The 24,818-nt window shown below is 45.1% G+C and overlaps 1 protein-coding gene across 1 annotated transcript; it reads left to right on the top strand.

Moving 5' to 3' along the window:
* Window positions 1-1,642: 1,642 nt before the first annotated feature.
* asap3 (ArfGAP with SH3 domain, ankyrin repeat and PH domain 3) lies at window positions 1,643-23,403 on the top strand. The gene is made up of 26 exons (XM_079369383.1): window positions 1,643-2,102; window positions 5,842-5,914; window positions 8,228-8,373; window positions 9,823-9,897; window positions 11,287-11,336; window positions 11,929-12,046; window positions 13,063-13,148; window positions 13,513-13,588; window positions 14,503-14,589; window positions 15,032-15,141; window positions 15,881-15,950; window positions 16,076-16,163; window positions 16,436-16,484; window positions 17,323-17,489; window positions 17,580-17,713; window positions 17,838-17,929; window positions 18,048-18,228; window positions 19,338-19,423; window positions 19,536-19,651; window positions 19,740-19,807; window positions 20,462-20,569; window positions 20,729-20,948; window positions 21,170-21,452; window positions 21,574-21,781; window positions 21,892-22,023; window positions 22,128-23,403. Exons 1-26 carry the CDS (start codon window positions 1,977-1,979, stop codon window positions 22,200-22,202), a joined length of 3,024 nt encoding a protein of 1,007 aa, XP_079225509.1. The 5' UTR covers window positions 1,643-1,976; the 3' UTR covers window positions 22,203-23,403.
* Window positions 23,404-24,818: the final 1,415 nt, after the last annotated feature.

Here is a 24,818-nt window from a genome sequence, read left to right as displayed (position 1 = left end):
GCAGGCAGCCGCACAAAGGCTCTGCTTCTTCACTAGGGGTGTCGCTAAGAAACTGAAGGAGGGTATTGTTGGGATGCAAAAATCCTCTGCATGACATCAGCCCTTTTCTCACTGGCATGCAACGAATAAGTGCGTGCAGAATGAGCGCTCATATGCACACACATATGGTGCATGTATAACAACAAAACACACACCTACAAGTATCAGTGCAAACTGTTTACACCCATCTGTATTTCATCACATCACTGTGTTCTCTCACATATGTTCAAACAGGCATGCAACAGAAACAATGGCAGATTGAAGGCCTGTTAAACTGGGTCAGCAGAGCTATTTATGTGGCTCTATTGTTTCAAGTTTGTCGCGTGCCCTTGCTTCCTTACAAAAGTGTTTTTTCTTCTTAAGAATTGGTGGAATGAGGAGGGTGTGTTCCAGCTTTTCCTCCATGGACACTTTACTGAATGGTTTATTTCCTCAGATGGTGCAGGCCCTCTTACTTTGGGCTTCCACAGGAACATGTTTGAGAACGGCTCCTTGAAGCTTTTAATTTTGAAGGCTGTGTTCATGTGTGCGTGCGTGCGTGTGTGTGTGTGTGTGTGTGTGTGTGTGCAACACAAAATAGAAATAGAATGTGGTCCATGTGCATTCTGCTGTGACAGAGTTATGTGCAAAAAAGAAGATACACTTACAACACAAAAACAAGTTTGTCTGAGTTAGTGAATATAAACACAGCGTCAGTGTGAGCGTGCACATCAAGGACACGACATCCATCCAGAAGTCTGCGTGGTAAATAGTGAAATAGGACAGATAAATCCCTTTGAACCACAAATTGAGCCTCTTTATCTTGACTGAATATGGTTAATGTAACATCCAGTGTCCCACATAGCTGGGAACAATTTTCCCTTTATGAAGTCAATGTAGGGAAATATGTGGTTTTGTGGTTAAACCAAAGGGAGCCACTGAATTTGATGCAGCTCACTGAAAACACCCATCTGCACTTCATAGAGTATCGTATCACAGATTTGCCCGAGGCAAGGTTCAGTGATGCACCTCTTTTCTTTGAGCTGACGTGCTTCACAATGGCAGGCTTGCAGGAGTTATGATCTATACACAGCTTTTGCATATATTTTTTTCCCCACCTCTGTTTGATGCACTCTGTGCTTTTGCTTACGTTGCATACTTTGTCAGATGTTTTCAGGAAAAGGTCAGTGAGGGGGATGGACTTCAAAACTACCCTGAGAACCAAAAAGAAAGTATTTTCATCAGATGACAAGGCACAGGATAAAACGTGACTCAAAATAGCATTAAAAATCCAAACTCCAAAAATTTTGAACAAAAGCACCAAAATCAGAGAACCAACCAAATATACATCAATTTAATGCGTTTTATATGAAAACATCAGAGCTTTCACATTATTAAGATTCAGGTATGCTTCTGCAAATCCTTTCTCCAGAACCAGCAGCTCCTCATTCATTGAAATTCCTCTCCTTCAGTTTGGTCCGTGAATGAGGCATTCTGCATATCCATGGCGACCGCACTGCAGTTTGCATAGAAATGAGAAAATAAGAATGAAAGAGGCGAAGGCACAGATAGGCACAAACACACTCTCACTCACACTCTTGTCTCTCTCTCTAGTGTGCCAAAAAGCGCAAACATTCCCACGTGATGAAGGAGTTTGCTCCCTCCCTCACTGGGCGGACAATAGCGCGCTGCCGGCGCACCTCCACGCGCACACTCTCGCAGAGTGCAGTCTGAACTCGGTCAGGACACACAGGTCCGAGTTTAGACAAGTTTCCGCCTAAAATGCGCTTTGAGGAACTGATACTCTGAGGAACAGTCTTTCCCTTCCACCTCTTGGACGCCTCGGAAAAGTAAAATGCTATTTGCGTCTTCAAATAGGAATTACATGCGCGCGTGAAACTTTGGCGAACTTTTCTCCTCAGTGACTCTGAGCACCGCTCTCCTCCAAACGCCAAAACATGCCGGAGCGAATAAGTATCTCGGACTTTGTGGTCCTGACAAACGAGGACTTGTCTTCGCCGGGGACTTCAAGTTTTCAGTCCAAAATGAGTGACTGTCGGAACACGGTCTCAGCCGTGGAGGAGGTGAGAGAGTTGGAGGGGGGAAAGGTGTGCAGAGAAAGCTGCACCTTTTGTCTGCCTTCGTTGTACCTGTTTGTGTCTCTGTTCTAAATACGGCTGCATGGACTCGCTTCATTTCTATTATAGCCTCGTTCTGAGAGTTTCACTTCACTTTACGCGTCTCGAAGATGTTTCCTTGAAGTTGTTCAGTAATGTTTCCTGAAGCACTCAGCTGGACAGTGGGAAAAAAAACAGCTTCTTTGCTCCTTTTGTCTGACCTATAAACGAACTGCAAACTCTGTGCGAACTACTTTCACATATACAGGTGTTGCCATTTCTGTCAACGATTCAATTCAATTAAAAAAACCTTTATTTGTCCCAATTCATAGGCACATAGAGCAGTAAATGAACGACAGTGCAGATATACTAAAAATGTAACCAAAGATAAAGTGTCAACTAAAGAACTACGTCTCAAGATGCAAGTACAAAGTTAAAATACAAAGTTAAGATTAAGGTTGATGTGTGTTGTTGATGAGGAGAGACTTTGTGTTTGTTGGGATGTTAAACTAAAACCTCAGGTCTCCTTTCCCAAATGATGTAACGTGTTCATTCCTAACGTCTTTCGGGGTGATGCACCTCTTGTGTTGTCTTCAGATGACCTCTGCTTGTTCAGCTTTCACGGGGATTCAGAGCAGGCCGGCCTGCTTCAGCAGAAAAGTAAAGGTTACTTGAGGTAATGTGAAGAGAAAGTTTACTTTTCTTCTGTGTCAGGGGAGTCGGAATGATTTTGGACACGAGTAGAAAACATGGCAACGCAGAGCAGTAAGACAGAAGTGTGTCCCTTTAACAGAGGTTATGTGTGTGTGTGTGTGTGTGTGTGATTGGAAAGTGTGAGCATACACACAGATGTTTGTCCATTCTGGCAGGTCTGTGAAGGCCAGTTTGTGCATTCTGTCTGTTTGAACTTGTACTTTGGCTCGAAGCCTATTGGTGTGTGTGTGTGTGCACGCACATTTGTGTTTGTTTGAAATCTCTTCTCATAAAGCTCCTCAGGCAAAAGGAGGAAACACAGCGAGGCCGCCATGAACTCTGCCACAAAACAAATAATCCAAGTTTGCACACAAGTCCATCTCTCCTTGTTTCTGTCTTCCTGGTAACACAACAGTGGAATCCACTGTTCTACCAAAACCACGGATGGAGCTGAGATTGCACCGACAGCTACCAGCAGTGCGTTATTACAAGGCTGGGGATATTTCTTCAGGACAAAGAGAAGCTTTGGGACCAGAAATGGTTAACCAAGCGAGGGCTGTGTAATAGAACATCAGCTAAACGGGCCTGATGTTTCATTGATGTTAATGGAGTCCTGTTGATATATAACACAATTAAGTGTCTTGTGTTTCCATAGCAGCTGGCTGCTGATCAGATCTGGAGTTAGCAGAGTGTTGATCAGTTTTAAAGGTCTGTCTTGTGTTCTTGTCCTGCACTGATGCTCTTATCTGAGCCCGGTAAAGAAATAGCTGGAATACTTGCTCTTGGGAGGGACATGCAAGAATCCCGCACATGTGCAAACACACAGATGGACGGACAGACAGACGCATACATGCAGATATAAATGCAACAATCTCTGTATAGATAGATCTGCGGTTGTTGTGTTTAGTCTGCTCAGCTGGGAAAAGCTTGATTAATGGCGTGTGTAATGTGTGGGCATGTGTGTGGTTTATGGCAACAGGCGGAGAAACAGAGACGCAATTTAACCCCACACACACTCGGCTGTTTGTTACTTCTTACTCCTGATTAAAGGCGGCGATAAAAGGAGAGGAAGGCAGATAAGGAGCAGTCTTGTTTGCAGTTTAGCTTTATGAGACTTTACCTCAGCTGCTTCCATAAAGTGTTGTTTCTCCAAACACAGCTCTGAAGTGTGACTGTGTTAAAATGATGCATGCATTCCTGTAGCTCAAAGTGTTAGTGTGCATAGTTGATGTAGTCAAAACAAGGATTAATGTGTGTTGGTCATATTCATCTGTACAGCCACACGCCCTGCCAGCAGGTGTATACAACTTTTCACATGCTACATAGTGGAGTCTCTGTTAACCCAGCCAGGAGCCAGTCTCTCGCCCTCAGCACACTGGCTGATCTCTCTCTCTCTCTCTGTGTATGTTTCCACGTTCGCCCTCCCAGATTTATTCCACAGAAGCGACCTGTTTACCTGCACTAGCTTGTTCCCACTGTTTACTCTCTCTTCTCCTGTCGGCCAACTTAAACCAAGCAGAAGAAAAAAGAAAGATCCGCCGAAGTAGCACGAGCAACTCCCAGTCTCCTCTTAAATCACTTTCTCATTCATTGTCTTTACAGTCCAATAAAGCAACACCCTCTCCGCCTTTTAATTAGGGAAGCCACAGTTTGGGAGCAGACCTAACCAGGAAGGGCCGGGGCGCGTAAACAACATCATCTTTCATTGCAGAGTCTCTGTGAAGACTAGCTTACTGGCTCATTAAAGCTATTCCCGGGGACAGATAGGTGGAGTGCAGCGTGTCAAACAAAGACGCCTGAGTCAGGAGAATGAACAGGGTGTTGTTTTTTATTCAAGTTTGTTGGTTATGAAGACGTCGATTGTTCGACTATAGAGAGGACTGTTTGCATCATGGCTTCTGAAGGTGTCATGTTTTTTTGGGAGGAACTTTTTCCTGCTAGAAAAAAAGAAGAAGAAGAAGAAGAAGCAGCCGCCTGTCTGGTGTGACTGTGAGGACGTGTTGTTTGAACTTGAAAAGTGACAGTCAGTCAGACAGGTGGAATCAACGCTGTGACATCATCGGAGGGTTGCACATGACAGCGCAGTGCTTACTCACCTGTTTGCCTTAGTCACAGACACACACACACACACACACACACACACACACACCGTGAGAAAATGAAGCACACACAGACAGGGGGACACGTTTACTTTCTGAACAGCAAAGAAACGTAGCATGTCCTGTTTTTCTTAAAGATTGGTTCAGCTATGAGTCCAGAGTGGCTCGAGGTCTCGGCCTGTTCGCACACCCACCCTAGTTCCTATCTGTGTCTCTGTTAACTCTCTATTACAGATCCAGATAGTGTGCTTTAAATCTCCATTTTTGAAATGCCTTGAGATCATGTTTGTCGTTATGGTTTTGGCATACAAATGAAAAATGATCGAACATGTTGATTGAAATGAAATCTGAATTCGGTGAAACTAAAGACACTCGTTGAACATGACAGATGATCTCCTGCTCCTGAGTTAGTTCAGACAGTCAACTTGAGCTGAGCTGATTTCACACTCTACGTGTCCTTCTCTAAAAATCACACGGCAACACCTCCTTCCAATTAGCGGTTGTATTTCAGCTGCAGGATTTCCGGTCTCTCCTTCTTCGCTCTTTCATTTTCAGCTCTGACCTGCGCCATTCTCAGCCGCAGCAGAACCCCAGCATCCACATTTAGCATCGGACCGGGGGGGGGTTTAAGTCCTGTATGTGAAGTAAAACTGAGGAGTGATGAGATCAGGACTGAGACGCCAAACACAAACTGTGTCCTGCTCTAGTTAATATTTTAAAAGATGCAAACTCAAGTTGTCTGACTGAGCTGTATTTAAGGTGTCTTTCTTAAAACGTACTTTACATTTAGAAAACACATTTTCTCAGTTACACTACACTGATGTTTGGATTTCCAACCCTGCTGTAGAGGCAACACCAGGAGCATTGTCTTATTTATATTCTTAATTTTTCATTTGTTTCTCGTTTCCTTCCAGTCTCTTGAGACGGATCTCACGACTCTACAGAAAATGAAGAAGATGATCAAAACTATACACACCTCTGGACTCGGTGAGTGACGATTAATTTCATCCACACACAAAAAAAATTAAAAAACACACAAATTGTTCAAGAAAGAATTCCAACTTTAAATTTGGAAAGTAGCTTTGTCAAGATTGTTGTTGATGGTTTCACAAAGTTTGTGTCATCAGATGGAACATGCTCAGTGCTCGTGATGATTTCCACCATGATGCTGTTTGGGAATCTTCACCATTTTTGGAGTATTTTCCAAATTCAATTTAAACTCAAAGTGTATTCACATTCACTGTGAAACAGTCTTAGCATAACGACACATAAAATGTTAAACTTTTTACAATTCATTCAAATCCATTGAGCGGTGTTTGTGTTCCTTCACATGACGGACGTCGACTCAGCAGCTCAGTAAAGGCCAGGCTCATAATTCATTGTCCCAGCCTGGTTACGATGACCTCATCCAGCCCATGTGGGTCGTGGTGTTTATGAGTGAGGCCCCTTGTTATGGGTGTGTGGGATGATGGGTGATTGTGTTTATACCCGTGCAGAGTGCATGGTTTGTGACGTGTGTGTGTGTGTGTGTAAAAGCAAAGTGTATGCGTGGTTTCGGTAACAACATGAGGGCTATATTAGTGACCCGGCGGATGTTGTGTGAGTGTGTATGAGTCATGCAGCTCCACACTGCATCGTCACAAATCTATCGGAAGTGAAAAATGCAAAAGATGTGTGAGTGCTGACCTCAAAATTGCGCGGGAGAAACCGAAGAAGTTGCCTAACGTATGCTGAAGTTGTTTTTCTGTGCTTGCTAATCAGCCTGCTGCCCAGTTCAACTTGTAGCTTTTTGTAAAAGTGAGTCACAAATGCAGCTGCACAGAGTTAGGCAACCGGTTACGGTCAGAAAGTTGTCGCTGCAGAGAAGTGCTCCATTTGTATTGTCCATATGAGTACGCTCTACTTTATTTCCTCTATGTCTAAGTAGAATCATATGGCTAAGTAAGTTCCAGTAAGATGACAGAACCCCCCCCCACACACACACACACACACTTCCATTATGTTGTTGAACCCCTCAATCAGTCCTGATGTTAATCCACAGTCTGACTCACCACACACACTCCTACGCCCACTCTTCCCACATGCAGTGCGATCGTCCATTACTGGATCAAAAATGCAAAAACACACACACACACACACACACACACACACACACACACACACACACACACACACACACACACACACACACACACACACACACACACACACACAACAAATGTTCTCCTCTTTCGTTCTATATTCCCATAAACCATGAAGTTCCAGCCAAGCTGCTGTGGCCTGCGAGTGTGTGTGTGTGTTCTGTGAGAGGAGTGAACGAGTCGAGTCGCTCTGCTTGTGAAAGGTCAGCTGCTCTCTGATCCAGCCGGGTCGTTTGATGGATGCATAAAAAGTCATTTTGTTCATACTTTTTAATGAGTGCAGCCACTGCGGAGAGAAAGTTCTAACGCTGTTCCGTGATTTGATCTGCATTCTTTCTTTAGACGCACAGTTTTTTTTTCCTGTCACACAAAATCTTCCATTTTTGCTTGTTTTTTTTTTTTTTTTCTCCAGCCGCTCAGTAGAACTGTGTGTCCCAGCTTCAGACACTGAACACTGTAATATTTGTCTTGAGCTGGGAACTGGAGCGGAAAAAGAAATCAACGAGCTGTGCTCTATGTGCGTTCGTCTGTTTGGGCTCTTCTGCAGGCCAACCACATGTTCCTCTTCACTACCTTCCTGAACCTTTCATTCACAGCAGCTTTCCTTCTGATGACCTTCGACCTCAACGTCCGAATCAACCGAAAACATGCAACAATTTCTCCTTTCACTTTTGATTGTTCATTGTTATCAGCACAGCTACTTGTTTGATGGAGGAATGATTTTCATGGCTTGAATTATAACTGTATTGTTTATTTGACATCCTGATCCAAACCTTGTAGTGAAATAGCTGTTGGCTTAAACCTCCTTGAATGTAATGTAAACAAATGTGCTGCCAGTCTGGAGCTCAGATTCTTCCCCATCAGCCTTTTTCCACACAAATCCAACAGAGAGTCTGAGAGCCCACAAAGGTCATGACCCTTGGGAAAGTGACCTCGAAGCCCCTGGAGAAGCACGGCTCGCCGTATCTTTGCCTGGCTCCAGCTCCAGGATGGGTGGAAACCAGTGCTAATTTATCCCACATGCTTGTCTTGTTAAAATACTCTCACTGCAGCAAAGCAAGTCGATCTGTCTTTCTCAGATTTGCTGCACACATGTGACTAAACTCTGAGTCACCATTAACCGTCTGCATGTGTGTTATTTTTTTGTTGTTTTTTTTAGCTCACGTGGAAAACAAAGAGCAGTATATTGAGTTGCTGGAGAACCTGGGGAACAGCCACCTCACGCAGGACAACAACGAAGTCTCCACCGGCTTCCTCAACCTGGCAGTGTTCACCAGAGAGGTCACAGCCCTCTTCAAAAACCTGGTGAGGAGAAAAAGAGGACAGCATGGGGGGGGGGGGGGGGGGGTCCAACAAATTAGCTGTCTTAACTGTAGAGTTCAAACCACGCTCACAAAACCAAGATGGAAGAGGGGGAAGGGATGGAAATCAAGACGAAACCAAAAGAGATGTTGGTCCGTTACAAGGCCATAAAACGCTCAAATGAGGAAACAGTCTGTAAGTCCAAGAGGGAGGAAAGTAGATAAGGAAGCTTTGCATATACACAGAATGTGTCGCCTCTCCCTGTGAGCTCTCGAGTGCATCTAAAAAAACAGGAGAGCAACCGCATACATGCATGAATAGATGCATGAAGGAAAAGGGTTTCAACAGCTGCATGCTCTCGCCTCTGGCCTCCCAAAATCTGGGGCAGTCTGAAAACCCCTCCCCCTGATAGTTTCTATGGCGATGATAATTCATCCCAGGCCTCCATTTGTGACTCAATGGTCTCTCTCTCTCTCTCGCTCTCTCTCTCTCGCTCTCTCTCTCTCTCTCTCTCTCGCTCTCTCTCTCTCTCAAACACACACACACATGCTTTCTCTCCCTTGTGTCACTCAAGGTGTCACAGGGGAGAGTTAACCTTAGAGAGGTGAAGATGAATTAGTCCCAACGACCAACAAATCAACCTGAGCCTGCACCTCCGAGCTGCCAGTGTGTGTTTTGTGTAAATGTGTGTCGTTCCACTGTCAGTGTGTACACACAGTCATACATGCAGTGATCTGTGTGTGTGTGTTAACCCTTCGGGAGGAGATATTTCCCTCTATCAGAACTCGATGTACTGTCTACTAATCACCTCAGCTTTTTGTATGCTCAGCAGCAGCACCTCTGTGTCAACATACGAAGGTTAGCTAAAGGAAGCGGTTCTATATTATTTATGTTCCGACTCACATGCGGCTTGGTTGTATCTGGCAGGACGCATGGAAAGACTGCATAAAAAGACGATGTACACGTTGGCAGCGGTGAAGTGGAGGCTGGTGTTCAGGATATGAAGGATGGCGTGCGTAGCTGCGCTGCATGCTGAGGCGAAGATGTGCTTCCCTTTGGGGATCTGAGGAAATTGAGCATTAGTGTAGAGCCAAACAGTAACGCCGGACTGCGTTTCCTTCCAAAACTGAACTTCATCTGAACCACCCCCCCACTTTACTGTACAGTCATAAAAACAATCACATCACACTCCCTGTTGGATCAAAACATCTCAATGGTGGATATTACCGACAAGTGTTTTCTTTCAGTGAGTCAGCGCTTCAAAGTGTCTGAGTCATCGTGTCTTTTGGGTTATCCAGACTCGTTCCCAGAAACAGACGTCCATAGGGACACAGGAGTGTGTAGGACTGCGTGTGCATGCGACTGTTTGCTCATGCGGAGGCAGATGAGGACCACCTGCAGCACGTAACGTTGACTTGATTCTCTCTGTATTTGTGCAAAATTATGTTCCAGGTGCAAAACCTCAACAACATCATATCGTTTCCGTTGGAAAATGTGCTGAAGTCGGAGATCCGGGACGGCAGACTAGTGAGTCTATGTTTGATTACAAACTCATGAAACACTAAAATAAATAAAGGGTGAATGGACTTGTGCTCAAAGTGCTTTAAAACACACACACACACACACACACACACACACACGCACACACATTCACACAGTGATGCAGAGGCCGCTGTGTGAAGGGTCCATCAGAAGTAACTAATCCCATTCATACACGCTGCTGAGGAAGCAGAGGGAGCAACTCGGGGTTAAGTGTCTTACTTAAAGAAACATCGACGTGACTGAACTGAAACACCACCGATGCTAAAAAGGACATTTCAATCTTCTTCTGTTAATTTGACATCGTCGTGTTTTGTGGCGCTTAGTTTGAATGTTTGGTCCGTCGTCATGCACTCGCTACATCGAACCTACGACAGTCTGACAATCGTATATTCGAGAAGCTCTGAAATACTTGATGTTGACTTTACTGTATCTCTGGGTAAAGCCAGTTTTAGGTTGGATTTCCTCTGTAGGCAGAATAATGCTGTCTGTCTGTGCCTTAGCTCCAGCTGAGCCCTCTGGATAATACGAGGCTGTTTATGCAGATTATTGAGTAAGACGAAGCTCTGTTCCTTATACTGAAACATCTCTGTTGCTTAGTCCGGGGCCTTTTTTTTGTGATTTTCCACGCCTACAGACGTACTGAGTAATGACTGAGGCTAATGCTTCTGAAAGCTGCCTCGTGTTGGAAACAGCTGATCTGACAGATGAACATTACTCAACTGTAACTGTGAAAAAAGGCAAAGTGCTTCTGAAATCCTGTTCAGCCAGTTAGCAGACTGGTTAGTATAGCATGAGTAATCACGTCTCTGTACCGTTTACTGTCTGACTCTACCCAGATCAGGGCCGATAATTACAAAACAACCTTCGTTCTGTTTAACTATAAACACTCCTGACTGACAGAGCACACACACACAAACTTTAAGTTTTCATTCAAACACAAGCACCAGGGTTTTATTGTTTGTTGTTAGTATCCAGCCATAAACATCAATGCTTAAAGATTGAAATTATCCTCTTCTCTCCTCTCCTTTCCGCTTGTCCTCTCCTTCTCTCCTCTCCTCTCCTTCTCTCCTCTCCTCTCCTCTCGCCCTCTCCTCTTCTCTCCTCTCCTTTACTCTCCTTCTCTCCTCTCGTCCTTTCCTTCTCTCCTCTCCTTCTCTCCTCTCCTTTACTCTCCTTCTCTTCTCTCCTCTCCTCTCGTCCTCTCCTTCTCTCGTCCTCTCCTCTTCTCTTCTCTCCTCTCCTTTCCTCTCGTCCTCTCGTCCTTTCCTTCTCTCCTCTCCTTCTCTCCTCTCCTCTCATCTCCTTTCGTCCTCTCCTTCTCTCCTCTCCTCTCTTCCTCTTCTCTCCTCCTCTCCTCTCCTCTCCTCTCCCCAGGAGCTCAAGAAGCAGATGGAGAAGAGTTGGAAGGAGTATGACATCAAAATGTAATTAACCATGCCCGCACATTGATCTGCTTACTTTACATTCACAGTATATGTTTCTTTTTGTAGTCACTTGGATTCTCTTAAAGCCTACATGAAGAGAAGCAGCAGCTGCCTGAGACAGATGTTCCTGCCTTTAGGAGCATCAAGTCGCACATTTACAGCTCTTTTACTGGGTCACTGAGGATGGTGTTAGAGCAGAGGTTAATAGGATAATAGTTCACTCCCCTTGGGCATCTCCATTTCCATTACTGTGAAATAAAACTGCATCATTGCACTTTGCAGCTATCACTTGATCTCACTCTGAGTCTGATTTGAAGTGTTTTATAATGTTATAAAAATAGAGGTATAATCTCCATTACTGCCTGTCATCCAATTCCTCTCTCTTTGTCAGAGTTAATGAAAAAAAGGAATTATAGAGTCAGGCTGGAAATAAGCAGCGAGGCCGTCATCACACAAAGTGGATTGGCAGATTTTAAAGAATTGTGAAGTACATCGTGCACCACAAAAGACTCAAAAGTAATATTCTTTCTTTCTCATTTTTACTCTTTTTGTTTTCCCCTTCCTCCTCCTCCTCCTCCTCCTCCCGTCTCAGAGGGAAGCTGGAGAAGGAGAGGAAGAGCAGGCAGCTGGGCTTGATCAGGACGGAGGGATCCGACGGAGGGGAGGACATAGAGAGAGAGAGACGGGCTTTTCAGCTGCAAATGTGCGAGGTGAGAGAATCAGTGCCAATCGAAACAGCCGAGCCAGACACCTTCCACATACCTGAGGTAGATTTAGTTCACATGGGTGGTCTGCCCTGTGGACACAATGTCCCACCCAAGACCAACTGGATGGCAAGGTTTGATCCCCTTTGTTGCTCTGACTGTGTCGTTGCACAGCTCAGGTCATTTACATTAGAAAGAGCAGATTAAAGGCAAGATGAAAATGCTTTTTGACTCGCACCTGGAAGCCAAATTGGGGGGAAATTCTTCTAAAAAGATCCGTGGCCTCGCTTTCAAATGCAGGTGGTGAAGTCTCGGCAAAGTGTGTCTGTTCACATGTGGAGAAAAAAAAAGGTCCTCTTGACTGAGAGCAGCTGTTGAGACCGAAGAGGAGAGGCAGTGAAAATGGAATTTCCACTTGTTGCATGCCGCTCCACCCCTCAGTCTGACTTTGTCTCTCTCTCCCCCCTCTGCATACAAACACTCACACAAGCCTGACACAAATATACACACTAAACAGAGACCTTTCTGCTTCAGCTACTTTGGAGACACATGGATTGAGACTTAGGTTTTTATGGAACAAAGACGATGTAGTCATTCCTTCCGATCCTTACACTGGAGATATCCCTCAAAGCTTTTCTGTCCCTTGGTAAAAAAAAAAATGGAATTAGACTTGAGGCTGGATGGAAAGTTCCCAATAAAAGCGTTCACTCTATGCATCCATATGTTTTTCATATATTTGGATTCAAGGCTTTTTGAACTTTCAGAACAAGTAACAGTGTTTGGACAGAGTTTGTAAATGTGCCTCATAATCTAAATAAAACTGAAGAAATATAACAGAAAAAATTAACTTTTTTTTATTTTAAAGCTTTTTAAGATGTGTTGTCTATTTTAGTGGTTATAGTTGAGAAGCACTGGTCTATGAGCCTACGATAATGGGCACTCTCTTCAGGCTTCTTGTTTGTGCTCATCTTAAAGGCCTTCCATAAAGAAGCTCTTTTAACATGCTGTTTTTATGCCTCCAGTATCTTTTGAAGATCCAGGAGCTGAAGGTGCGTCAGGGCCCGGATCTCCTCCAGAGCCTCATCAAATATTTTCAGGCCCAGCTCAGGTAAATCTCAGTCTGAGTTACCTTTCATTATTCCTGCTCTGCTTCCACTTCTTCTGAAGTTTCAAGAAAATCAAGTTTGGACCTTTTCCAGGCCTTTGATTTACCCCCCCCCCCCCCCCCCCCCCCCCCCCCCCCATGGTTTCAGTCGGGGCTTTAGCGTCACAGGTTCTTTGCTTCCACTTTCCATTTACGAGATATTATTACCTTGTTAACCATTTACCCGCTTTGATCATGCCGTGGTTTTAATGCGGGAGCGAAGTTGCTTACACAGCTTCAGCATGTGATGTTTTGGTTGGTCTGAAAACCAGGTCATTTATAATCAGGCGTTGTCATGACTCAGCGTTTATGGTTTCTCTGATCTCAGTTTCTTTCAGGACGGCCTGAAAGCTGCGGAGAATCTGGCTCCGTTCGTTGAGAAGCTTGCTGCATCTGTTCACACGGTGAGTACAAAGACGCTTCTTCTGCTCTGCCGGCCTACGTGCTTCAGTCCACTCTGTGTCGATAGGGGTAAATGTATGTCATCCACACTTGTTCTGATTCTTAACAGAAGGATATTTGTCAGGAGGAGGAAGTGAGAATGTAAGGCTAGCAATGTTATCCTGCACCCAATCAAAACAATAGATTCACATGCACACTCGCTGCAGGTAACAATGTGTCAAGGAGACCTGGATGTGTTGTAATGGATTACATCCTTCAGCAATCTTCCTCTGTTACTCTTTCACAGCGCTCAAAACCTTCAACTTCCCCCCCAGCAGAACCCACAGGCAGACTCTGTTACTGGATACATTCCCAGAAATGCTAGCCTCTATTTCCAAAAGATGAAACCATCCCTCAAAGCATCCCTCATTTTCATTCTTTCCCTATTGCACACCTATTCTTCCAACCACTCTGACCTGTTTTCAGTCAGCACAACACTCGCCTCCTGCCCTCCTCCCGGGTAACACACTGGAAAGGAACGGCGATACAGAGAACGTTAGAGGTTTTTCTGGTTCTGCGTTAACAGAACGGAGACCCGCTCAGACATGCCACAGACCTCGGCATCAAGGAGGACAGCCTGACAAATTCTCTGTCATGGCTCCAAGGAAAAAAAAAAAAAAAAACACGTCTCAGTTAAACTGACGTGTGCTGTACGCAACCTGCAGGTTTAATATAAACATACGACCTCCCACGACTGCACAGCCCAGCATGGGAGATCTGTTTAAGAAGGTTCAGGCCAGAACTCAAAGCTCTGATGTACTGTCCTTCAACACCCAGGTCTTCATAATGCACATGAGCAAATTCATTTGAAAACTCTTCTAAAATCTCCCTACATTATTCATCGCTGCAACTGAACTAACAGCCTTTTGTTTTGTAGGTTCGTATGGAGCAGGACGAGGAGGTTAAACAGCTCACACAGTTGAGAGATTCTCTAAGATTACTTCTGCAAGTGGAGGGGAAAGAGGTCAGCTTTTAAATATTGCATGATAAATGTGTCTTGATGTGACTTAAAATCCTCATTTTAATGTTAAAAAACCCTCAAAAAAAAAATGTCAGGCTTTAGCTCTGAAAGTCCAGCTGCAGACATCTTAAACTGCTAGTTAGCTCCGATTACTTTCTTCCCACAATTGTTCAACATTTATTTTATTTTCATTTTACAGGGACAACACATATTTTAAAAAAATCTATAAATATACCAGAGTTTGCCAAAAGGCTAATTTTTGTCTGTTGTCCCTGGACAGAGTTTAAGAAAATCAAAACAATTTCAAACATTGCTAAAAGCTACAAATAGAAATACCATGGCAGTAATTAAGCGAACAGATTCGTAGTCAGGAGTGAAAATGGTTTTACATGTTCATGATCTTCGGCCTTTGAAGTGAAGTCCTGAAAGTCTCCTATCATCCCAGGAGTACCTGAACAGGAAGAACTCTGGCAACGGTTATAGCATCCACCAACCACAGGGCAACAAGAAGTACGGCACGGAGAAGTCTGGCTTCCTGCTCAAGAAGAGTGACGGGTGTGTAAACGTTTTGGTGTCCGTGTCCAAACATCAAATGGCATGCACCGATGACATGTTTGGCTGTAGAATGTGTGTATATATATATATCTATATACATGTATATATATATAGATATTTGGGACTCAAAATAATCATGTCATTTCATGTGTATCAGCCTCGATTTACTCAAATCCGACCTGTTCATGAAAGTGTTCATTAAAAGTGCAGAGATAGTCAGTAACATGTTCTGGGAGAGATCCGAGCCGAATGAAGAGAAGGGGGGGGGGACTTTGAATACCCCTCCCCCACCTGGTCTTGATTATTATGAAAACTCATGCGGGGCCCCTCCTCTGGAACTTATTGGCAGACTTGCAAACCGAGTGGATCCAACTTTTGCGTCATGCACATGCATACAAACACGGACACAAAGAACAGAGGTAGATTTCAGGGAGATAAAGGGGGGAGGGGGGGGGGGGGGGGGGGTCTGGAGGAGAGCAAACTTCCCTCAGACCACTGACGCAAAACAGAGCATGTTGTCAGCCGTTTGAAATGATTCAATTTAAGATAATAAAAACAAGACTTAAGCCGGCCCAGCGCTGTGTTTAGATCATCATCACTCAATCCCATGGCTACATGTTGACACTATAAGCTCTAAACACACTGTACAGAAACTAACCAGGTGGATGATGTCACACCGGTCTGTATTTCTATGTCTCAAGTGTTGTTTTTTTTCTTGTTTCGGGATTTGATTGTGCAGGATCAGGAAGGTTTGGCAGAAGAGGAAGTGTGGAGTGAAATTTGGCTGCTTGACAATTTCTCACAGCACGGTGAGGACACACGAGTGAAACTGTCAACAAGCAATGTGATGCTCTATTAAGTGCATCTGTCGAATGAAACGTGTCCAAAGTATACTGACATAAATGTGTGTGTGTGTGTGTGTGTGTGTCTTTAGATCAATCGACCTCCAGCTAAATTGAACCTCCTGACCTGTCAGGTGCGTCCCAACCCGGAGGACAGAAGGACCTTTGACCTGGTCACTCGTAGGTTCCTTTCTAACATTTGACCCTGAACACTTTTTTTTTTTACCCTCCACATTGAAGACTCTCTAAAGTCATCTGCAGTGCAGCTGTGTGCAAGCGAGCCCATCTGGTTTCAGCTTTAAAAGAAATGTGCATTTTGTACACCATCTCTGGTCATGCAACCTCTGTTTACACCAACCTGTTTATAACTCGCATCATCCTTCATCCAGTGAGTTATTTAAATATGCATTGAAAGTGTCTAACCTTCATTTTTTTCCCCTTTTTTTCCTCAGATAATCGCACGTACCATTTCCAGGCAGAAGACGAGCAGGAATGTGTGATGTAAGTGTCGATGTGACTGTAGGTGGCATCCCTTCCTCCTCATCTCCTGTATTTTCTCCTCTTTCTGCGTGGACAAGTTGGAGCACGTCACGCTGCTTTGACTTGAGCCACCGACCGTTTGGGAAAACAGCAATGCTCATTTCAGAATGGCTGAGACTGCTTTCTATTGAAGACAGATGTGCTCGGATACAAGAATAAAAAGATGCAGATGTGAAGTAACATGAGGGTGTGCACGAGGCGATGATGTAAGCAGTGAAAAGCAAAGCTGATAGTCAACATAAAAGGAAGTGAAGGGCGCAGAAAGAAAAGCTGTCCTCGAGGTGCCCCACGGCCCAGCTGCTGTTGGGTGGGACTTCTCCTTCTCTTTCAAGAAGCAAGCAAAGGAACTTTGTTTTGTGATGTGGGGCTTGAAGGGAGTGCATGTGTGGGTTTTTTTTTTTTTTTTTTTTTTTTTCTGTCTCCTTTCCTTCACTTGTTCGAAGGCCCTCTGGGCAGATTCTTTGATGTGATGTGCTGTGTGAGCTTTGGGACAGAGGGAGATGGAAACGGTTTGAAGGGGGAAAGCACCCGAGCTCAAAATGAAAGATTTGAGGTTTGGTTTGAATCTGGGTGGTAGAATTCATGAAACTGGGGAAAGTGAGAGTAAAGATGACTCATCATTTAAAAAAAAAAAAATGAACAAAAACTTATGGGCGGACTGGACTACCATTGATCTGACGCACCAAAAATGATCCATCTGTTGGTTTCACTTGATGCCAAAGCACAAATTAAAGGTTCCCTGTAAAATGAGCCATCTGGAAAACCAAACGTTCTCCTGTTTCATGTTTGTGTTCTGTAGTTGGGTGTCAGTTCTGCAGAACAGTAAAGAGGAGGCCCTGAACACAGCACTAGGAGGAGACCAACTCTACCTCCAGGACAGCGGCCTTCAAGAACTTTCCAGATCCATCATCGCCGAGCTGCGACACATGCCCGGCAACGAGGCCTGCGCCGACTGTGGAGCTGCAGGTCAGCCTCGTGTGTTTGTCCTAACCACAGTCTACACGCTCCCACTCAGTCCTGTGTTACTAACAGCCCCTCTGACTTTGTCATTTCCAGATCCAACATGGCTGTCGACCAACCTGGGCATCCTGACCTGTATTGAGTGCTCTGGTATCCACAGGGAACTGGGGGTCCACTACTCCAGGATTCAGTCCCTGACTCTGGACCTGCTGAGCACCTCTGAGCTTCTGGTACAAAGAGCAAACACACACACACACACGCACATGCACACGCACGGTTTGGGTGGATTTTGTATCGTCAGGATTTCCTGATTACTGACATTATGTAACCGCCTGTCTTTAATTGTCATTTCAGTTGGCAGTCAGTATTGGCAACACTCGATTCAATGACATCATGGAGGCGGGCCTTCCAAACGACTCCGTCAAACCGCTGCCACAGAGTGACATGTGAGTCCTCGATTTTAATAAACCAACAGTCTGATTGTTTAGAGAGAATAAACATGTTGATTTGTGTTTATTAAACATTTATTCTGATTGATTTGTTGTTGTTTTTTTTACCTTGAAGGAATGCCAGGAAAGAGTACATAGTGGCGAAGTACGCTGAGCGGCGGTACGTCCAGCGTCGAGAAGAAGCGGATCCCGGCCGGCTGTATGACGCCGTGAGGAGTCATGACCTCGCCGCTCTCCTGCAGCTCTACGCCGAAGGAGCGGAGCTCGCCAAACCGCTCGCGCTCCCCGAAGGACAGGTTAGGATAACTCGGCTCGGATCTCCACAGCTGCTCTGCTTTCTTCCTGAAATGTATCCTGTTAGGACGGGAAGGCATGTTTTCATCTGTGACGTTCCCACAGATGTTGCGCTTTGACTTTGAATGGCGGTTACGTCCTGAAGAGTGTCCGCCCACCCAGCGTGATCAAAGCCACGTCGACGTGTTTAATATTTCATAAACATGACACAAGAAATGAGACTCGAATGTCTAAAAATAGAATCAAATCCACGACAGTGTCAATTATGTCAGCACACACAGTAAGTAGGAGGAGTGGATAGATACAGTATGTGAAGTATTTGCTAATTGCCCCCTTGTGTGCGCGCTTCATCTGGGTGGGTAGTGGGAGGCGCTCCCTCCTCTGCTGCCCTTTAATTCAATCGCTCCCTCCTAATCCCCCCCCCCCCCCCCCCCCCCCGCCTCTGCTGTCTCTCTAAAAACGCCTCATCTCGTCTTTAATCACGTTCTACCCTCCCTGTCACACACTTCCTGCTCGGCATAAGCAGCGGCGCACACACTGACTCCCCCTGTGTGTGTGTGTGTGTGTGTGTGTGTGTGTGTGTGTGTGTGTGTGTGTGTGTGTGTGTGTGTGTGTGTGTGTGTGTGTGTGTGTGTGTGTGTGTGTGTGTGTGTGTGTGTGTGTGTGTGTGTGTGTGTGTGTGTGTGTGTGTGTGTGTGTGTGTGTGTGTGTGTGTGTGTGTGTGTGTGTGTGTGTGTGTGTGTGTGTGTGTGTGTGTAAATGTGAGTGTTTGTTTGTGTTGGTTGGCCGTCGTTTATTATTTCAGCTTTGAGGTCACAGCTCACGTCTCTTGAGAACAAGTGAGACGAGCTCATTGAATTACGCAGGCGCTGCGCTCCTCCTGCGCCTTCTATTTGAACAAGCCGTGTTTGGAGATGTAGGACACACAAACACAGATGAGTTGTTGCACGTCGTCCGTTAGCGTGCTCGTCGAGCTGGTTCCCATGTAGAGCTGGTGGTGAGACGTAAAATTCAACTGCATGACTGACAAAAATCTCTTTACTCAGGGCCAACTGTTTCACCTATTTGACCATTTCTCCACATCTAATCGACCTTTTTCTTCACATTCAAGGGGATCAAAGAGACAGCTCTGCATCTTGCTGTTCGTTTGGAGGAAAAGAGCTCGTTGGCACTGGTGGATTTCCTCTGCCAGAACAGGTCAGACACTTCCACTTACTGAGGCATTTTAGTCCCTGACATAGTATGTCGATGAAGCACTTTGAATCTGCACGTTTAACGCGGTCTTCTTTTGTACGTGTTCACCGTGCAGCAACTGTTTAGAGAAGAGAACAGCAGAGGGAAACACGGCTCTTCACTACAGCGTCCTGCATTACAAGCCAGAGTCTCTCAAGTTACTTCTCAAGGCAAAGGCAGCTCTTCAAACAGGTACCTTAAACTCCCTTTGTTCACTTCTCCTGTCTCTCAGTGCAATCAGTGAACACTTAAACCATCCCCTCTTTTTTTCCTCCTGTAGTTAACTCAGCAGGAGAGACGGCGCTCGATGTTGCCCGGAGGCTGCAGCGCTCACAATGTGTCGAGCTGGTGAGAACTAACTTTATCCTTTTTATCTGGTTTTTATTAATTCATCCATCCTGAGATCACACGCAGTCAGGAGGAATCGAGTTGCAACATAAAAATGCCGACCAGTAAGCCAACACCAGGAACAAAACAAGACAACGTCCACAGCTGGAAACACGACCTTAAACTAACTCTCTCCGACGTCCCCGTGCAGCGAAGCTGGGCTCAGAGCTCCCTCCCAGGACCAGGAACCTTATCCTCATCAGGTCCCAATGTGGATCGTTTACAAACCGCTTCTATTTTCTTACCGGGCCATCTGCCCTGCTGAATCTGATCTGCTTTGTGTCATATCCTGTTTGATTTTGCACAACCTTGTTTTACAGCTCGACGGTGTAGCCATTGAATAAATGGCTGCTTGTTGCCTGAATTATTTGAAACTTTCATAAAGAGATTTGTCTCAATAGATTTTCCTAAAATATAAAGAGATGTTTGATGGCTGACATAATTTTCCATCCAGCCTTTTTTTTCTCCCTTTTTTTAAAAAAGTTGTACCCGAAGAATCCCAGAATATGAAATATCAAACCTGTTATTTTCAGATGTTAAATCATCAGAGCTGACTCCTTACTGTTGAGTTTGTATAACTGTGTGTGTGTCTGTATCTGTGTGTGTGTGTTTTAGTTGGAGCTGGCCCAGAGTGGGAAGTTCAACTCCCAGATCCATGTGGAGTTCATGTGGGAGACACAGTCGCAGGAGTTTTATGACAGCGAGGATGACCTAGATGAGAGGGTACACACACACACACGCACGCACACACGCACACACACACACACACACACACACACACACACACACACACACACACACACACACACACACACACACATTACTGAAAATGAATCCCAACCTCGTTGAAGAACCATGAGCTAACGTGGCGTTTCTCTTCAGGTGAGCCCGTTACCCAACAAACGCTCTCCTTTGTCCACGAACGGAGGCTCTGGATCTGCCTTTTCTCGCTGGAGTTTGGTTAATGGTGCCAATGGAAATTCTGCAAGCAGGCCGTGTCAGACGTACGAGAATATCGACTTCTTGTACAAAAATCCTCCAACCAACAGCGCCCCCACTGGACCAACAGCCCCACCGCTGCCAGTCAAATCTATCCAGAGAGGTGTGTTAAACTGAAATATACATAAAGCACCTTCACCTCTGAATGAAACCACACAGATACTAAGACATTAAGTGTTACACACATCCTGCAGGTCTGTTTTCTTTTCTCTTACTGTCCCTCCATGATGGATTATGAAAAACGCACTCAGGCCAGTCTTGGGTTTATGTAGACATACAGGTGTACAGTTACAGCACACAATGTGTACATCGTTTCCACCTCAGGTCGCTCGGACCCCCAGATTTCGGTGACGACACAGGAAGGAAACCCCATCCCACGACGCTGCTCTAACCCCAACTCGTCCAGTCCCAAGACGCAGGCGAGACACAGCACACATTCAGCCATCACAGAGACACAAGGCCAAGTGGGGAGACCCCCGAGGTCTCCTCACGCACAGGGAGCCTTAAAGGGACAGAGGACGGCCTGGGAGGGTCAACCCGGTGCGAGCGGCTCTCAAAGCAGCGTCGCCTCAACGGCGTCCTCTCAGAACCACATGGGGCCTGTCAGGTGGGAGAAACGTCACTTTATGATCATGCATGTTCTCGCGCTGTCAGTTTTAGCATGAGGTGAAAATGACGATCCAGCTCTTTTTTCGATGTTTCGTCACGGTTGTTCTCCACATTTGCAGTTCTGAGAAGACCACGTCGTACCGTCGGACCAGCAGTGGAGGAGGCGGTCAGGGGAAGTGTGGCGTGATGTCGCCCAGCTGTGTGGGCAGCCAGGAGGAGCTGTACTGCAGCTTGGTGGGGAATAGTCCCCCGGCTCCTGCTCCTGCTCCCGCACCGTCATCCTCACCCACTGTGGGCTGCGTCCCACGACCTCGCAGGAATGCTATGGTACAAACGGATCACGATCTTCTGCGGCGAAACGGAGGAGACTTGTGAGATTTCACAGTCGGATAAATGTGTTGGTGGCACACTGAAGTAATATCTCATGTCTCCTGCAGGTTTCTGGCAGCAGGCCACCTCACAAGCGTGTCAAGGCTTTAGTGGACTGTAGAGCGGTCAGTTCTGAGCAGCTCGCCTTTTTCAAGGATGAGATCATTGTGGTCACGGGCACTAGTGACCCCCACTGGTGGGTGAGTACAACTACATCTTCTTGATTTCATGCAAAAGTCTGGACTGTTCCTGTTGTTTTAAAGCCTGGACTACTGGAGTGACCTCACTCTCCCCTCACACGCAGGTTGGTCACATAGAGGGGGACACGAGCAGGAATGGGACCTTTCCCGTCAACTATGTACACAAACTGGCAGACTGAAGCATCATGGGAATTTAAACGTAGCGCTTGATAACATAGCAGAACGAGTCAACCGCCGTGGGATGTTTTCTGGAACTTGTCTCAACAACAACAGTGGATTTTTTATCCCCAGGAGAGGAGGCTGTTATTCTCCCAGGATGTAATGGAAAGTCAAAGGTTTTCCTCACATGATGCCAAAGGACGCCTGTCCGCTCTTTTCGGGAATTATATCCTTAACATTTACTCATTCTAGAAACCTCCAAGGGAACTGAAGTTTGTTATTACCACATGAAACCTCTTTGGTAATCACACAGGTCTGTGCTTAGTTTGTTTGAACTGAATCTTGTTTCCACAGTTGTGTAAAACAACTTTTTATAGGTTAGAATGCATTTTTGGAAACTGCTATACTTTCCATTTTATCGTTAGACAGATTAGATTTTAGATTAGTCAGTAAGCCATACTGATCTGGGATCTGTGCCTAGGGGAAAAAAAACCCTCTTAGGATGAGGAAAAAAAACCCTTTCAGACACTTTAAACTCACGGTGAAGAAACAGCGTGAAGAGTTGGCAGAGCTGTAAACATGAACGCAGCCAGCTGCTGTACAAAGATGTAGCTGCTAAATGTCTCTTTGAATCATGGTTTACTGAGACTTCAAACCTGTCGAGTGTCTGTTGCAGCCTGCACATGGACTCGCATGGCTCTGTGCCTGCCGGTCTGTCTCCAACAGAATGGGCAGGCGTCTGGGCGAACCCAGCGAGGGATCTGAAACTTTAGCTCACCATCGTGAATCTGGGCACGGCATGCCGGCTGCAAGGAGAGTTGAGGGTCGGATTTCTTCTGGCTCCAAGCATCGTGTCTCCGGAGAACCTGGACTAAACGGCACAGTCGAAATGAAAAAAGAAAAAAAAAAAAGACTGCTCTTCCAGGAAACGGCACTCTTGTTAGAGACGGCACCCCGCTGCAGTAATTTGTTCGGTGTATTGTATACACACACTGGCGGCGTGTGCGTGCGTGTGAATTACACAGGCACTCTTGCACTTACTGAGCACACAAAGTAGCTTCCAGATTTAAAGAAGAGAGGTGGAACTGCTCCATGTTTTTATACTAGTTACACGATGAAACACATTTCACACAATTTGTTGTACATACTTGTCTAAAAGTGTCCAGAATTGTACAGTACATATCAGCTGTTGTATGCATCATAAAGGATTGAATCATTTAACTTCCCGTTTATGTCCTCTGATTTGGTTTCATGTTTCCTCTCCTCTTTCTGTCGTCTCATCGTCTCGTCTGAAGGCCGTCACGGAGAGAGAAAAGGAAGAGCGAGTTAATCAGTGTTCACAAAAACAAACACCGATGATGATGAGCACACAGCAGGAAGCAGGTGCTCGTTTCCTTTAATCTTCCAGGAGATTAAACTAACTGATGACAAGTCTGTTAGCTTGAGACTGTGTCTTCTTCTCTCCATGTTAATCAATGAGCAAACAAATCACAAGACGTTATTAGATCGTCAGGAAACAGTAGGCGACTGCGTTAGAGTGCAAAGCAGGAAATGACTTATGAGCAAAAAACTGATTAATGCTAATATATTTCTAACAAGCACATAAAACATGTTTCATAAAGTGTCTTTTTCACTCATGAAATAAAGAGATATTGTTTTATATCTGGCAGGATTAATCCTTTAGTCTATAGCAAAGGGTTTTACACAATTAACAGGGTCTTTAACAAGTATGATAAAAACCCAAACTCAAACCCTAAATATACACAGTCTTTAGATTTAAATATTGGTGTTCTCTTGTCAAAGACTCAAAGTTGTTTTTGAAATCTGAGTTTAATAATTAAAAACCTGAAATGGTTTCTTTATTAGTGTCAGGAGTGGAGAGGAACCTGGGCGGTCTTAAAGTGTTCTCAGAAAGAAAACCACAAAAAGAACACAAGCTTCCTGAACTAAACGATGCACTGAACATGATTATTTCAATCACTGCAGCCAAACAGCTGACTTTAAACTGTTCAGAAAACACGAAGCAAAGTCTGCAGGGAGACCGAAACAGTTAAACCTGAAGTCTGGAGTCGTAACGACCCAGCACCCCAAGTTATACACTGAGAGACTGGCAAACACAAACACAGAAGGTTCTTTGTTGGAGACCCAGAGTTTATTATAAGAGCTCCCCACACCTGGGCTGAATCAAAGGCAGGCGCGCACACACACACACACACACACACACACACACACACACACACACACACACACACACACACACACACACACACACACACACACACACACACACACACACACACACACACACACTTTAAAGGGGAATTCTGTAGTATATTGAAATTAGAGCTCTTTTGTAACCTCAAACAGAAACTCTTTAGTTCTTAGTTTACCGTAAAAGACACTCTTTAAAGTCACAGTATTTCTATTTAATTCCAAACGTGAGTGTGAGCAAAGCATTAAAAAACAAAAACAAAGTTGCATCATCCTCCATGACAAATCTCCAGATTAATAAAGGATGCTCTTTGCTGACATGGCGACCGACGTCACGTGCAAACACTTTAAAATTGCATTTTCTCTTGCCGAAAATGTTTCGGCCTTCTTCATCCCCCCCCTCCTCCTCCATCTCTTCGTGACGC

The sequence above is a fragment of the Symphodus melops genome (assembly GCF_947650265.1).
Source record: "Symphodus melops genome assembly, chromosome: 19".
Classification (NCBI taxonomy): Eukaryota; Metazoa; Chordata; class Actinopteri; order Labriformes; family Labridae; genus Symphodus; species Symphodus melops.
The sequence above is the reverse complement of the archived record's forward strand: the minus strand, read 5'-3'. Positions and strand labels throughout refer to the sequence as shown.